The sequence below is a fragment of the Rousettus aegyptiacus genome, unplaced genomic scaffold, assembly GCF_014176215.1.
Source record: "Rousettus aegyptiacus isolate mRouAeg1 unplaced genomic scaffold, mRouAeg1.p scaffold_m13_p_18, whole genome shotgun sequence".
Lineage (NCBI taxonomy): Eukaryota > Metazoa > Chordata > Mammalia > Chiroptera > Pteropodidae > Rousettus > Rousettus aegyptiacus.
The window spans coordinates 5073962-5091370 of NW_023416293.1; the positions used below are offsets into that span (position 1 = coordinate 5073962).

Here is a 17409-nt window from a genome sequence, read left to right on the forward strand (position 1 = left end):
GGGTGAGGCCCTCACACCGCCTGGCAGTGGCCCACCCATCACTCACCCATTCCATGGCCCGTCCCTAGTCCTGCATAATGATGAGGTAAGAGTCACAACAGTTGTAATGTCAATACCCAGATGAAAGCAACAGTATGAAGGTGTAGAGACCCTGGCCCTCACCCGCAACGCAGGGGCTGGCGGCCCCGCCCCTTCCACCATTGCTGCCCCTGCGGAGGAAGCAAAGGAGAATCCGAGGGTGCAATCTTGACAGCAGGGCTTTGGTCTTTTTGACTAAACCTCTTTCGGTGACGTGATGAATAAAAAGCTGAAGTTTATTTTTTCCTTTTAAAAGTTGGATTGTTAAAAGTCAAACACCGCCCCAAGAGTTAGCCAGAACTGCTGGCACGCAGGAGGTGGTCAGCGAGACAGTGGAATGAACACGTTTGGTAACAGGATTACATCAGGGTGTTTTCTTCCCGACCCTGTCCCAGGACCAGGCTCATTACACCAGCCAGGTCACAGCACGTTCAAGTCTTGGTTCTGGAGTCACAGTCTGAACATCAGATTCTGTCTCTGCAACTTAAGTGTGACCGTGGGCCAGTTACTTTAAGCCTGAGTCTTGTCATCTACAAAATGAAGATATTGATAGTCCTATCTACATCACGAAAGTGTCGAGAATTAAGATAATGCATGTAAAAACCTTGGTACAGGGCTCATGCGCACTGTTTTCAGTGTACCACACTTACTTAGAGGTTATCCAAATACCCTCCATCTTTTTCTTTACTTCTGTTTAAAATGAAAAGCTTCTCAAGTTTAAGAAATCTCTGTTCGTCTCTATTAAGCACTCAAGTCAAGTCAAGCACTGAGCCTGCCACCTTTGGGGAATCCAGGAAGATCTTTCTTAAGCAGTTATAACTTCAGAGGGGTAAACGGAGTGTACATTTCAGAAATAGTATGCGAGGCCATGAACGAGGAGTCCAAAAAGGTGGCACTTGACTCCCTGGGTTAAGGTATGGGTCACTGTAGGCTGGTGTGAGCCTCAAAGGAGCAGGTCGCCAGACCGGAAATGGGGACAAGGGAAATCTGGGCAGAAGGGAAAACTCACAGCAAAGCCAGCAAATGACTTCTCAGGCCCCCGCCCTGTGCTTTGAAGGCCCTGGGGTCCAGCCTTCCTACTGCCCGGATTTCTAGAAGACCTGCTCGGAGGCTGGAACCTCCATCCAGGCGAGTGGCGGTAAGGTAGCCAGAAACAGCAGACTGCAGGAAGTGGGAACCCACTAAGTCCAGGCATTCCGAGGGCTGAGCTGACTGGAGAGTCCAGCTGTTTCAACATTTGCCTGCGGGCGCTCCACAGGTAAGGGCCTGGAGGGCTGGGTTGGGGAGAGCACAGTCTGTTAAGATCCAATGCTAAATCCATGGGACTGATTCCCAGATGCTTTTTTAGGGACTGAATGGTATATCAGAATTGTCAAGTTGGTTCTGTTATTGCTCGAAACTTTAAAACAATGTTTTGTTTTGTTTTATTTTTTTAAGCAGAAATTCAAAGACAGGAAGGATTTCCCCAGGCAGCAGGATCAGGAAGGGGGCAATCCTTTGGGGAGGAAATCAGGTGTGTAGAGCAGAAAGCCAGTCCTGAGGATGAGGATTCCTCAGCAGGGGGAAACCGCGATAGAGCTGCTAGTTACAAAAACAGAAATGCTGTAAGAGCTCGTATGAAAGACTGAAAGACGCCTGGGGGTTGGTGTTGTGCACAAATTGCAGACTGCTGATTTTTGATACCATATATTATTTGAAAATAGTTAACTGTATTACACAAAATTAACCGAAGTGACCGACTCCAGGTAACCAGGAGAGCCAGCCTACCGGCCATGATAGTGGCTGGCTGCTTGAGACCAACTGTTATCATCAGCCCACAGCCACTCTCCACTGCAGTGAAATGACAGGAAACTCTGTCAGCTGAGCTGCTTCTAATGTGAGAGTCGGTGTGTCTGAAAACGGAAGTTGAACGTTGGACACGATTAGTCAGTAAGTACTTTATTTATCTATCGATAAGCTGTGCAGGATTCAGCAGTGTCTAATTTAGTTCCATATACAACAGTAAAAATTATTCAGCTTGCAGTGAAAGATACTTCCGGGCTTTTTTTTTTTTCTGGCGAAATTTTGAAGTAAGCCCACCCCAGCACCCTGGTTATCACCTTATATACAGTAAAGTACAAAAATGTGATAAATACTATTTATTGTGATTAACTGCTCAAGTTACTAGCTGTTTTAATAAAGTAAAACTTGATAGTGAAAATAATAGACAAGAAATAGCTCTTAAAAGCTTTTTTTGATATGCTTACAAAATGTCAGGTATCAGCAAAATCCTCAACACTAACACAACGAACACGTTTCCTGTGAGTTACACCAAACACTGAGAGGCAAGCTATTTAAAGCCGGGTTAGCCTCTTGATGCCATGAGGATCAGGCTTTGAAACTGCAGGACAGTAGCTTCTAAACACCACTGGTCTTAGCTTAATGCAAAAATTCACTGTTATCAGCTACCGTGAGGTTTCAGAGGAATTCCCCCGGCCACGACCACGGCCACGAGGGCAGCTACTCCAGTTTCACCTCGCCTTGCTGATGCCTCTTCACTCTCGAATAGGGACTGATTGTATCATCCGTCACAAAATCATACAGTACTTTCACCCAAGAACTGTAGTGGGGGAGGTTGTCATAGTACTCAGCTGCGATTTTCCTTACCTAGAAGGGGAAAAAATACGGCAAGATGAAGAGTGAGAGTTCACCCAGGCCTACTGAAGAGGACAGATGAATTTGGCACAAACGCTGAGAAACCAGGAGACCTTTCTCCCTCCCGATCTTTCCAAAACACAAACAAACAAATGAAGTAGCTTCAGGAATTCTAAACAAGCAGTTTGCATTCCAAGTTGAGACACTCCCTGAGACTAAAAATGCAGTGTTTTGTGGAGAGCAAGATCAGGTAAAAAAAAAAGAAAGAAAGAAAGGAAAGAAAGACAGACAGACAGACAGACAGAAAGAGAAAGAAAGAAAGAAAGAAAGAAAGAAAGAAAGAAAGAAAGAAAGAAAGAAAGAAAGAAAGAAAAAGAAAGAAAGAAAGAGAAAAGAAAGAAACCTTGTTATTGTGATAAAGTGTTCTAAAATTGATTATAGTGGTGATTAGACAATTCTGAATAATCTATAAACCACTGAATTGTACACTTTAAATGGGTGATATGTACATATGAGTAATAGCTCAATAAAGCTATTTTAAAACACCTTGTTATACACCCCTATTAACTATGCGATAGTCACATGCAATGTAACTATTGCAAAATAACAATACCACGTATTTGTTGAGGAACCGAGAACAATATGCTCCTTGATATGTACTCCTTGACAGAAAAAGCAGGAAAGGGAAGACTGGAGGAGTCTGAAAATACTTGTTAGTTTAGCTAAGGAGTAAGAGGACAGCAAGAAATGGAGCGGGAAATGAACAATGATGAACTATGGGCCTTAAAGCCAAATAATATCTAACAGTTTGGGGACTGTCCCCGCTTACCCAATGCCCTCTGTAGATTTTTCTTTCCTCAACTGGAAACCCAATCAGTAATCAATGTTACATTTAGTTTGTTATGTGTGTCAGTTTTCAAATAGTCAACATTTAAAACTTTAAGAGGTAATCTATCAGATTTGATTGGGTGTATATGCTAGCATAAAATATCTGTCTATAGTTTCCTTATATATCATAACTTTAAAAAACATCGAGAAAAACTAATATTAAATTTCATATATAAATACTTTTTTAGAATTACAGAAATATTTTTGATAATAGAACTGTAAAAACTACCCATTTTGAGGATGAGAAGTCTAATAAGAGAATTTATCAGCCTGCAGGAAGTTGGCAGTACTGGAAATTGGGTTCATTTACTTGCAGATCAGTTATGTCGAACATCTGTATTCCACAACCAACCAACACATATATCTTAGTTAAGCTTATTCAGATTAACAGTGATGAAGGTTGTGAGAACTTTTGCTTACTTTCTGGAGGGATTTCATTTTCCATTTCTGAATTCCTTTACAGATCAGTAGACTTCACAGATCCCCCAATACTTCTAAACCCAAAGTATTATCCCCAGGTTTAGGGACCCAAAAGAAAGTAAACTCTGTAAAATCAGACTGGCAGACTCAGGACTTACACTCTTGTTTTCTTTGATGAGCAGCCTATAAAATATAGCCAATTTCCTTTAAAATGAGCCAGTCAAGACTAATTTTGATCATGTAACCATCAGAAATTAGACTATATCAAATCCTTTACTTACCAGAGGAAGGTTTTTTCCAGGAATGTTGGGGAAGTCATGGTGCTCGTTATGGTAACCCACATTGAAGGTGAGCAGATTCAGAGGCCCATAATATGAGTAGGTTTCATGTCCCTTTAAGAACATGTAATGTTCAGCTATGAAATGTCCAGAAATCGGGTGAAAACCTAGACCAAGTAAGGATGCTGCCAACATGTAGACCAAAGACTTAATTCCAAAAAAGTAGTAAATTATAACATCGAACGTGAGCTGGACCACAGTATTGATAATTTCCAGGTAAGTAATTGGTTTGGGGTTAATGAACAGAGGTCGTAAAGTATAAAAGAGAGGCTGAAGAATGACCCATATGAACTTTCTGAAAGTGGTACAGAAGAACCAGCCTTCAAAATCGGTCGGAATATCCACATCGATGCCATCGCCTCCGAGGTATCGATGGTGATCCATGTGATACCTCTTAAAGGAAATTGAATACGGAAAACCAATAGGAAGATTAGCAAATATTCCAAACCAACGATTCCATATGGCTTTGCAGTGGCCAAAGGCACTATTGTGGGAAACTTCGTGAATGGCCAGAGTCATTGAATGGTTAATGCAGCTGCCAAATGCATAGGCCCAAAATATGACCCATTTCCAGTCCAAGTCCTTTACTAAGTAAAATGCAACCAACTGCGTGAGAACCATCATAATAACAATCCATATCAAATTGGAATCAGGTTTCATCAAGGATTTTATCTCTGGATACTTTGCTGTAAAGAAAAAAACAAAAAAAATCAGGAACTGGGAAACGCAGGGAGTAACTCTAAAATTATAATGAGATTGACACCAATTAAATTAACGCATTAACTTTTTTTTCTTTTTTCCAAATCATTGTATTCCTCTGTTAGAGACTTATCTCCTCATGAAGGAGTATATTCTAATAGTGAAGTTACTAAATATCATGTCATAATAAATTGAGAATTTATGCAGGAAAAATTTACCTCAAAATGTAGACTCTCCACGTTAACAGATAGTCACAGTTTGGCAAATCTATTCTATGTGTCTGACAAGATATATTACATACTTAGGCAAGTGTCCCCTGAGGAAAAAGGCAGATTCTTGTCTGGATCCTCCTGTCCCAGAGATAATTAATGTCTTTGGTTTTACATGTGTGTTGTCAGGTTATGTTTGGCACAGGAAGGCAAAAAGTTCTGAAGGAGGACCTTTTTCTTGGGACAGCTCATTCAGAATGTTCTTGAAAAGAGAATGAAAGGAAAAAAGCAACTTTATCCTCTTTTCTCTAACTGTGAAATGAGGAATTCAATAAATGCTTACAATGTAAGACAGGAAGTTATTTAAGTCCAGTTTTATACACGAGAAATTAGGTTAGTGTTAGCTCAAGGTAAATACCTCTTCTAGTTTCTTTCCTTTCCCTTGTTCTGATTCCACTCCCTAACCTCTAATCTTTTTGGTATGTGTTCATTTTACCCAATGTTAATAATTTTGTAGGCAATAGACCAAAAAAAAAATGTAATCCCACAGACCTAGAAGTGAATAAGGCTAAAATAAATTTTCCTGGTATAAATGAAAAGTTCAAATAAGCATTCATTAAAATATGAGCATTTTTGGAGCAATTCTCCAACAACAGAATAACAACTTCCAGTTTATTGGTGGGTAAATAATAATTCTTTTGTATTAAAATGTTATTTCTGTTTAGACACAGCTCTAGCATTATTACCTTTTATAAAACTTGATTAATAGGTGGAGAGCCGGGGGAGAGAAAGAGCAATTAGGGGGATCGTTTTATAAACTATATAAATATCGATGTACTGTATACTGGAAGCTAATAAAATAAAAAACAAAAAAATGATTAAACTGACATATCTGAAAAAGGATAGATAAAACACATTTTGTAGGTACTCTAAAATCATAAAACTTATATGCACAGTTCTCTCAGACAAATCAACTTACTATACCTAATTCTGTAACAAACTTTTGTAAAGCTGTAATAGCATATAACAATCAATACTACTAGGGTACCAATATAATTAAATGGAGAAAGAATAGTCTTTCCAAAAAATAGTGCTGGAACAACGGGTTATCCAAATGCAAAAAAAAAAAAGGATGGCCCTCGCCCTTACACCATACACAAAAATAATAAAACGATCACAGACCGAAATACAAGAAAACTATAAAACTCATAAGAAAACAGAAGTCAATCTTTATAACCTTTATGGTTTCTTAGATACTATACCAAAAGCGAAAGGACTAAAGAAAAAAACTGATAAACTGAACTGCCATCGAAAACTTTTCTGTTGCAAATGACACCAATAAGAAAGTGAAGACATCTCACAGAATGGGAGGAAATATTTGCAAATCATATATCTTGTAATTGTATCTAGAATCTATAAAGAACTCTTAAAACTCTTGCAATTAATAATCCAATTTAAAAAAATGGGCAAGGAATCTAGATGGACATTTCTCCAAAGCAGATATACAAATGGCCAAAAAGCACATGAAAGATACTAAACATTATTAAGTTATTAGGAAAATGCAAATTGAAACCAAAACGCAATATTACTTCACACCCACTAGAATGGCTGTAATAAAACAGATAAGCAATAACAAGACTATGGAAAAACCGACCACATACATTACAAGTGACTATTTGAAATGGAAAACACTACAGTTAGTTTCAAAACGTTTGGCAGTTCCTCAAAATGTAAAGCATAGAGTTACCAAGAACCAGCAATTCCATTCCTAGGTAGCTATCCAAGAGAAATGAAAACATTCATCCATACATCCATACAATAACTTGTATGCGAATGTTCATAGCAGCATTGTTCATAATAGTCAAAAGGTGAAAACAACCCAAAAGCCTAACAAATGATGAACAGATAAATGAAATATGGTATATCCATACAATGGATTATTCAGCTACAAAAAGGAATGGCGTATTGATATCTCCTACAACATGGATAAATCTTGAAAACATCATGCTAAGTCAAAGAAGCCAGTCGCAGAAAGACCAAGTATTTATGATTTCATTTCTAAGAAATGTTCAGAATAGGCAAATCTATAGAGACAGAAAACGGATTGCTATTTGCCTAGGGCGAGGGACGGGGTGGGAGTGGGGAACATAGGGACTGCTAATGAGTACAGGGTTCCTTCTGGAGGTGACGGAAATGTTCTAAAAATTAGATTGTAGTGATAGTTACGCAATTCTGCAAATACACTAAAAACCACTCAACTGTATACTTTAAATGGGTGAATTTCATAGATTGTGAATTATAACATAATAAATTGGGGGGGGGGGACTTTCCCTGTGAAGTATAGCAGTAAAGGAGCATTTCTTGTGATTACTTGACCCGCAAATAATGGTTTGGTCCCGAGCCTTCATTAATCTCAAATAGATGCCTTTTAATATAACTCTAATTATAAATTTAGTGTACAGATACTGGTTGTTAACAACATACTGATGGTCTCTCATGCCTCTCTTCCTCTAAAACCTGATAAATTCCATTCTTATCATTCACATATAATTTAAACAAACCTCTAGATTCTTATCTTCCCTGATATTCCATCTCTACTCTTGAAATGGAACACTGAGCAGTTTTTATACCTGCCAGGGAAATGACTATATTTTCATTGAGAAATATGTAGTCCTTTTAACTTTGCAAGTGAAATGGTTCAGTGCTAATAAGTTTGTGGGGGAAAAAAGGACTCAGTGTTGAGATCAGCATCAATAAGCACCTTTCACTTCTGTGATTTTTCTGAATATTATATAACAGCTAAGATCCAGTATTCAGGGTTGTTTTTACAGGGTGGATACCTAATTATGCTTACACAACATCCTGATAAGGTGTATCATATGCTATCTCATATGTGTAAGTGATTTGTAAAATATTCCTTGTAATTAAAAATGAAAAGTATCCAAGAACCAGTTTCTTAAAAGGCTACCTATAATAGCAACTGCAGGGGTTCAGGCTCCCAATTTACTGATTCGATTTTTAAAAATCCATTTCGATGGGATCCACTAAGTCCAATTTATCAAAACGTGAAATTCGTAACTTGAGATCCCCCAGCAAAAATCAAGGGCTTGCTTTTTCACTGGGCAAATGAACGCTGAGAAAGAATTCCTCCCATTCAACTTACCACCCATTAATTTCCTGATTTTTGATCCAATAGCAAAGAGGTTAAAAGCATCTGCTCTGGAGGCAATCTCACTCAGAATCCGCCTCTAACATTTAATTGTTCGCTCTTAGTTCATCTTTAAAATAGCGATGACACTGAACTAGTTACTGGGAAGATTAAATTGTGTAATGTTTGTAAAACACGACAGAAAGCCTAGCATATTATTAAAGTAACCTGGGAGAGAGAAGCTAATTCTCGATATAATATGGAAGCTCCAAATAGCTGAACGCCTTACACCTCTGGAGAGCTAAGGCCTAGTTAGCCTAGCGTAAAGGGCCCTAAATTAGCAGCCAGGGGACCAGGAGGCTAATCTTGGCCCATCTTCCATACTTCGGTCTTTTCATCCACAAAACCGTGATGGATGAAAAATATATATGAATTTGCCTTTCCTGCGTCCGAGGCTAGATCAATGAGACAACTTGCGTGCAGGACGTGTCTCATCCGAGAAGTCCCAGAGCTCACACTAATGGGGAAGGTGCCCCGTCCCCGGGCGACGGACGGCGGGCCCCCGCCCACGTGAGCGTGGCGGGCGTGTGGGCCTCCGATGCGCCAGGACCACGCCCTGCCTGGCACGCATTCTTGATCTGGCTTCGCTGGGGCCCATTTGGGGAAGAGGCGGAGGACCCCAGCGCCCACGGAGGGAACGGGGGTCTCCGCGAACGCTCACCCACCCGGACGCCGGCATCTCCCCGAGGAAGGGCCTGAGCTGCGGGGACGGGCGGGCGGGCGCGCCGGGTCCCCTCCCTCCCTCGCCGGGCCGGAGCCCGGGGGCGCTGGCCTTTCCGGATCGGCTGCGGACGCGGAGGGAGCCGGCTCATAATGGGCCCGGGGAGCCCGCAAGCGCGCAGGGCCGGCGCGGGGAGAGCGCGCCCCGGCGGCAGGAGGCCGCGCACGCACATAACGGGGCGCGGACCCGGCCCTCACCCAGGATCTCCCGGCGGCGATCGGCGTGGGGCTGGTCGGTGTAGACCCACTCGAAGTCTTCCCGCGAGACGCGGTTCCCCATGGCGGCGGCGGCTCGCGGACAGGCTCCCGGCGCTCGCTCCCGGCCCGCGCGGCTCCGTGGAGGTGGCGGCAGCTGCAGCGGCCCGACTCGTGTCAGCGCACAGCGGGAGGAGCAGCGCGGCTGACGGAGGCGGGGGCGGAGCCTTCGAGGCCCCGCCTCCGGCCCCGCCCCTGCCCCGCCCCCGGCCGGCTAGGGGCGTGACCCCGCGTGCCGCCGCGGGTCCTGGGCGCGAGCCCCTGCCGGGACCCCGCGCGGGCCCGGGATTCCGCCGCTGGTGACGCGGCATTCTGAGTGCTGTGACTCCGCCGCCGGCTGGGAAGCCGAGTTCCTGCGCGTCCCGCCGCCTCAGGCCCATGCTGCCCGGGGGTCCGCACGCGAGCCCGGGAGAAGGTGGAAAAGGAAGGAAAGGTCTCGAGCTAAATAAGGCTCCGTTTTAGCGCTTCCGGGAAGGCTGGAGCCTGGTCACCGGGATCCCTGGTCGTTAGTAAGTTTTAGTTTTGAAAAGCAGATAATTCACTGAGCTGTTTCTTGACTACCTCATGGAAAGAAGACCTCAGGAAAAAATGCGGAGTGTGTGGCGGTTAGAGCTGTTTAAGAAGAAAGAAAACACTTCTGAGGGAGAATTGATAAGGAGCTGGTAGTTTTGCCCAAATGATTCTAGTGTGACCATTTCCCTTACGGGAGCTTCCCTACCTTCCGTCCGTCACAGAAGTCGTCGGAACCACAGCCTCTTCCTGACAAGGAAGACGTTTTGTTTCAAAATTAGTTACCACTTCTCCATTATGACTAAGATTACAAAAGGGAAGATAAGCGAACGTGGTGTGCCCCATGATAAAAAAAAAAAAAGAAAAAAAAAAAGACCACACACACACACACACACACACACACACGCACCCGCACCCCCCATATCTGGTCAAGCTCCTAGACCCAACTGCAAATGCATAGAAAATAGGTCAGGGGAGAATGTTAAAGTACACCGCAGAGATGGAATCAGCAAGGTCCAGACTGCGGGAAACTATAGGTTCTTTAATAAAATACAAAGGGAAAAAAAGAGGGGAAACGTAGGTTAAAAGCTTACCTGACACGTCAACCAATTGCAGCGTATTGACCTTATTTTGATTCTGATTCAAACAAAGTATTTTTAAAAATTGACAGGAGATGTTTTAATTCAAATATTGCTTGGACATGTGGCAATATTAAATGGTTAATTTTGTGAGATAATAATATATTATGGTAATAGTTTTTATTTTAAGTCCATATCTTTTCAAGAGTCATACCAGTAGAAGAAAACCTCACTAAACTAAAAACAAACCAGAAAGTTACGGTATTATTACCTCTCAGTGTCTGCGGAAGATTAGTTGCAGACCTCCTCAGACGCTGGATGCTCAAGTTTCTTATATAAAATGGCATAGTATTGCATATAAACCATGCGCATCCTCCTGAATACTTTAACTCATCCCCAGGTTGCTTATAATACCTAATATAATGCTATGTAAATAGTTGTTATACTGTAATGCTTAGGGAATAATGACAAGAAAAATAAGTCTGTACATATTCAGTCAGTACAGAGACAGACCATGGGAGACCTAACTACTTACTTAGTACACATCCACCAGTCAAAAGGAAGAGGAAGTTCTTTGTTAATATAAACTGATTCCCCAGATGTATTAAGAAATGCAAAACACTAGGCGTGGGAGAGTGTATAACATGTTTACTTGGATATGCATAAAATATGTTTAGAAAGGCACCCACGAGATGATTACAATATCGGAGAGTAAGTGGGAGTCTCAGGGAAAAGGCTGGGAGGGAATGTTTTCATTTAACCCCCCTTTTTTTTTTACCTCTTACATTGGAATGGAATGTGGATTTTCACATTCTAAAGAAAAGGGAAAAAAATTGGCTCTAGCATTGTGGGGATTGACAAATATTGTAATTACACATAGGTATGTTTATTTATTTGGTATTTTTAAAAAATGTTCTTAATGTGTTATCTAGCTTTCATATCTTTTTCTTACTCTTGCCAGGTGATTTGTCTTCAGGCAGTCATACCAGTTGTTCTAGAAAGGCACTATCCAGTTTGCTGTGAAAGCCGCGGTGAGTCCCAGTAGTTTCTGATAACATTGGGAAGTTCTGGATGAGGTACTTTTCCGATCATATTTTTGAAATTAAGATGTCCTTCCATGTAGAGTTTTCGTTTTCCATTGATTTTTGAACGGACAATTCATTTTTAAGATGGTTTTGATGATGACACAGTTGAGATCTAATAATGGTATTGAAAGGTAGTAGCCCGTGGGTAGCTTTGCCAACTTTAATACGTAGAAGAGTAATTACAGAAGACATTCTTTATTCACTTCAAACGAACCTTAATCATAACAATAACTTTATATCATCTTGTCCTTGACACCAAATAAAAGACAACTCTTCCAGTCAGTAGTTAATTGCCAAGAACTCTCTTTTCTTATTTTAAAATGTGTTATTAAGTAGAAAACCAGCACAACAAATCGATGGAACCGTTCCCATATTTGTCTGTAACTAAAGCTGACCGTGCGGTGTGGACAACACTACACCTCTCCTATACCATCTTCTGCTTTGCTCGTCTCAGTGTATCTGGTGCTGACCAGTTGTGGGGCATCATACACAGTCGCCTGTCTCCCTCAAACTCCAAGTCCCTTTCAGCCATAGCCTTCTCAAAGCTTCCGGACTTCACTCGTTTGAAGGGATGATGTCTCTCAGCTGTTTTCCTCTTCCCTGAGGGGTTGGTTGTATAGGATTCTGTGGGTTAGTCCTTGAGCCCATCAATTTAGACACTTCCTGTAAAGGCATAATCCAATCTTACCTGTTCAAGCACCATGTAGAAGGCAGGGCCTCTCTGTCTGCATGAGATTCAGTCTCTCTGGTTTTACCATGAAAGCTAGGAAATGATGCCCTTTTCCTGGCTGCCTCTCAACTTAACTGAAATACAAGATTGATAGAAAAACATATTAAGGGAGGAAATTATATGGTTCTCTCAAATGAAGCAGAAAAAAGGTTTTATACAATTTAGTATCTAATGGCAATATCAATATAGAAAAACCAGTTGAATTGAGTTATTAGGATAAAATGAGAGAATTTAGCTAGGTTGCTAGATGGAAAATCAATATACAAAAATTTTCTTACTTTTTTAATCGAAGTATAGTTGACATACATAGTATTAGTTTCAGGTATACAACAATAATTTGTATACATTGCAAAATAAGTCTAGTTAACATCTGTCACATACATAGTTACAAAACTTTTTTCTTGTGATGAGAACTTGCATCGTTGGGCCTATAGCATATAGAAATGTAAAATATTTGACAATAACAACACAAAAGATGTGATGGGAACAAAGCTACCTTGGAGTAAGGACATGACATCACATGGTAACTCAAATCCACAGGAACAAATGAAGAGAACTAGAAATGTTCAGTAAGAGAGCTAGTGTAACAAACTCTGCGTATGCTTTTTCTTCTTTTAGTCTCTTTATCAGGCATCAAATTATATAAAAAATTGTAACAGTGTATTTTAGATTTGTAATATATAGGTGTAATATGTTTAACAATAATAGTACAAAACAGAAGAAAAAGAAAGAAATCTAGAATAAATTTAGAATAAATTTGAAACATTCTAAATTAATATATATATGGTAAGCCCTAGGACAACCACTGTGAACATAACAGAAACATAGAGTAAAAAAAAAATCATAAAAGGAATTAAAATTTTACAGAAGAAAATATTCACTTAATGCAAAGGAATAAAGGGGAGGAAATATATGAGACATACTGAAAACAAAAGTAAAATAGCAAATGTAAATTTAACTATATCAATAATAACATAAAATGTAAATAGATTAAACAATTCAATCAAAAGGCAGAGATTGACAGACAAGATTAAAAAATAACCAATGTCCCCATAAAAATTAATTAATTAATTAAAAATAATAATAAGATCTAACTAAATGGTAACTAGGGAGGCACTTCAGATTCAGAGATACAAATAACTTGAAAATAAAATAATGGGAAAAGATATGTCATGCAAGCTGTGACCATAAGAAAGTTAGAGTAGTTTTACTAATATCAGACACAACAGACTTTCAAACAAACAAATAAAAAATGTTACTAGAGATAAAGAAGGAGGTTTTACAGTGATAAAAGGGTTAACCTAATAGGATATGCACCTAAGAACAGAGCCCCAAAATACATGAAGCAAAACTGATAGAACAGAAGAGACAGAAAGACAATTCAACAGTAATTGCTGGAGATTTCAGTATCCCACCTCCAATAGTGAATTGAACAACTACACAGATGATCCATAAGGGAATAGAAAACTTGAAAACACTATAAACACATTAGACCTGAAAAATAGCTAGAGCACACTCTACACAAAAACAACACAACATACATTCTTCTCTAGTGCACACGAACATTGATAAACCACATTTTCAGCCATAAAAAAACCCGAAAAAACTTAAAGATTGCAATCATGCCAAGCATGTTTTCTGACCACAGCAGGAAAAAATTAAAAGTCAAAAATAGAAAGAAATTTGCAAAATTTGCATATGTTCTAGTTATTAATCCTTTATAAGATACATGACTTGCAAATATTTACTCCCGTTCTGTGGGTGGGCTTTTTAATTCTTTTAACTCTTTTGACCCACGAAAGTTTTTCATTTTCATAGTCTAATTTGTCTGTTTTGTCTTTTGTTACTTGTGCCTTTGATGTCTTATCCAAGAAATCATTGCCAAATGCGAAGTCATGAAGATTTTGCTCTATGTTTTCTCCTAAGAGTTTTATAGTTTTAGGTCTTAAATTTAGATCATGGATCCATTTTGAGTTAATATTTGTATACGATCTTAGGAAAGGACCCAATTTTGTTGTTTTACATGTGGATATCTAGTTTCCTTGCACCTTTTGTTGAAAAGACTGTTTCCCTCATTGAATGCTTTCAGCATCCTTGTCAAGAATCATTGACCATACATGCAAGAGTTTGTATCTATGGACTCTCTACTGTGTTCCATGTATCCGTCTTTATGCCAATATCACACTGTTTTGATTACTATAACTTTGTAGCAAGATTTGAAATCAGGAAGTGTGAGTCCTCCAGCTTTGTTCTTTTCAGGATTGTCTTTGGCTTTTGGGGGGTCTCTTGAGAGTCCAAGTGAATTTAAAGAGGATTTAACCAGGGCAGTTAGGTAAGCAAATGAAATAAAAGACATCCAGATCAGTGAGAAAAAGGTAAAACTATCTCATTCACAGATCACATGATCTTGTATATCAAAATCCTAAAGAACCCACTAAAAAGCAAATTAGAACAAATAAATGAGTTTAACTAGGCTGCAGGAATCAAGATCAATATACAAAAATCAATCATGTTTCTCTCCTAGCAATGAACAATCTAAAAATTAAATAACAATTTCATATATGATAGCATCAAAAAGAAGAAAACACCTAGGAATTAAGTTAGTAAAAGAAATGTGAAACTTATACTCTGAAAACTATAAAATGTTGTTGAAGGAGGTTTAGGAAGACCTAAATAAATGGAAAGATATTCCATGTTCATGGATTGAAAGATTTTATATTGTAAGATGTTAGCACTCTCAAACTGATCCGCAGGTTCAATGAAATTGCTCTGGGACCTGTTCAGTGGGGAAGGTCTTGAACTCACAACTTAATGTGCTTGACACATGTGTGTCAAGGTACAGGGAGTTCTGAAGAGGCCCCTGTCTTCAGTCTACCAGGTGTAGCCCAAGGTGCCCCTTCCTTCTTTCAGACCTCTCAAAGCAAGGTGGAGAAGGATGTATAGTTCAAGCCTAGTTTCTGTCCTGTGACCCTCCAAGAGGCAGTGTGGGGCAGTACAAAAAGTCCTGTGAATCTTGGGAGAGATCTAAGTGACACTGAGTTGTCATTATCAAGGCAGATGACCTGTGCAAATCACAGTTACCCCAGGTATGAAAAAGGTGTTACCTTAAATCATCTCCAAGTTCTCTTTTTGTTCTAGAATTTTGAGAGATGCCAACACTAAGACTGATTAAAAATAAATTTCTTCAGGAAGCTGGAAACCTGTAAGAGTACACAAATTGGTTTCTGTGCTTAAAAAGCACAGAATTTTCAAAGCACAGAAGACAATTTGCACAGACGTGTATGTGTGTGTGTGTGTGTGTGTGTGTGTGTATTTAAAGCAGGGCCTAAAGAAAACACATGTGTCTTATACATATAATCTGTATTTCTATGTCCTTAACGTCAGTTATATATATATATATCTACATATCACCACTATTTATTATTTATTACTTGCTAAACTATATGCTGAGCACCATGGTTTAACGCCTTGACATTCATCCCTTTATTGTCCTCTTACAAGGATGACACAAGCTGCATTTCATAGCTGCTTTGAGAGTGGAGGGCAGTTACTATATGGCAGCACCGAAGGTTCTGGAAACTCATTCTCAAAAGAGCTGAAGCACTTTCTTGTAAGATTGCACCAACCCGCCGAAGGAAGAGCAAGCACTTTAGCCCTCCCTTCCTTGTCTTCCCCACCAAATATTCTTTTGCTTTGTGAAGGCTCAGGTTTTTCCTTAGTCTTAAGACAGAAGGACACACCTTAGGTTTTGAGTTGCTGGAGCCACATTTACTGTTTCCACTGTTCCTTTAGATTCCAATTAGAAACTGACTTTTGTGCGATGTGAAAAGGGGAAAATTGAAAGGAAACACAAAAGTTGAGAAATTTGGAACCTAGTCAATTGATTGTATTTCCATGACCAGAATTTATTGAATTTTGTGAAGTTCATTCTTCATTTTTATTTCTTCTTCAGTCATAATTTGTACTTTCTGCTCAAACATCCGCCATTCCAGTATTTTTCTCCTCACGATTTCCTATAATTTTGATTTGAGGAAATGAGTCACCAAAACCAGAGGAATGTATACTAGCAAGTTGAGACACCTTTTTTCTGGACAAAAGAATCCTCTTTAGGAATTGTTTCAGGAATTAACACAGGGAATTTCATAAATAAAGGAGACATCATTTAAAGAAAAGCAATAATATTGTCAAAGATCCTTGGTTTCATCATGTGGCAACTGAACCGCCTGAAGGATATAGAAATAAAGATTTCCACCCTATCTACCTTCTGAAGAGGGGGGATACAGCAGCAGCCCTCGTTTTTCCATTTCTGTGATACCCGGATGACTAGAATGAAGGGATGGGGCTGGGAGAACTGATACGGCTGCTGTCACCCTTACCCTTCAGCGTAAAGTCATCTGTGACCTCTTTTCTGAACATCTAAGTTGTAGACTAAAGTGGGTAAAATACATATCAAAAAAGTTCGCTCTTCCAAGAATTTTGTTTTCAGCAATTCCCTGTCACGGCTCCATCTTTATGGAACAGAGGTGAAATTCTTTTGAATGACTTTATTTCATTGAAATTCTGAATATGTCCTTTTGGAGCTCGAAGGGATTTTGAAAAGGTGGTCACAGCTTTTGTGTTGAGTGGCAGCATTATGGTAAAGCGACTATGGACCTGATCTCAGACCATATCTGCTGGGACTGCCTCCTGCTCGTTCCAGATTCCAGAAGCTTTCAAAATGTTTTCTACCTGTATGCCCACGGTGAATCCATTGCCAAAACACTTAGGGCAAAAGTTGCCTCCTCCAAACCTAGCCTTTTCCTGATTTTTAAGTTATGTTACTCTTAATATTAGAGATTTTGGCATTAATTGCTTCTAGTGGATGTATGGAATGTTCGTATCTATATGTTTTTTACTAAGTTCAGAATTAATGTAGAGTTTCATAGCTCCCGGCTGTTTTAGAATGTAATATAGCGTAGCAGGAAGTACAGAAGCTTTGGAGGCAGGTAGGTCTGGGTTCCAACTGCACGTAGGCACTTAACTTGCATAACATCGTAGATGTGTAGCTTAACCCAAGT

The 17409-nt window shown here is 39.8% G+C and overlaps 1 protein-coding gene and 1 long non-coding RNA gene across 3 annotated transcripts in view; one reads left to right on the top strand and one right to left on the bottom strand.

The window, feature by feature from the left end:
- Window positions 1-2000: 2000 nt before the first annotated feature.
- Window positions 2001-9567, bottom strand: DEGS1 (delta 4-desaturase, sphingolipid 1). The gene is made up of 3 exons (XM_016165515.2): window positions 9393-9567; window positions 4302-5044; window positions 2001-2724 (listed from the first exon to the last, which is right to left on the bottom strand). The coding sequence occupies exons 1-3, from the start codon at window positions 9472-9474 to the stop codon at window positions 2578-2580; spliced, it is 972 nt and encodes a 323-aa protein (XP_016021001.1). The 5' UTR covers window positions 9475-9567; the 3' UTR covers window positions 2001-2577.
- Window positions 9568-9694: 127 nt separating this feature from the next.
- The window catches only part of LOC118613355, a 66994-nt gene continuing 59279 nt past the window's right edge, over window positions 9695-17409 (top strand). The window contains exons 1-3 of one of the 2 annotated variants that reach the window (XR_004955402.1): window positions 9695-9958; window positions 11499-11568; window positions 15854-17209. This is a non-coding gene — a long non-coding RNA (uncharacterized LOC118613355). Of the gene's footprint in view, window positions 9959-11498; window positions 11569-15853; window positions 17210-17409 lie in introns of those variants that run through there. The other variant, XR_004955401.1, reaches the window with a different exon arrangement.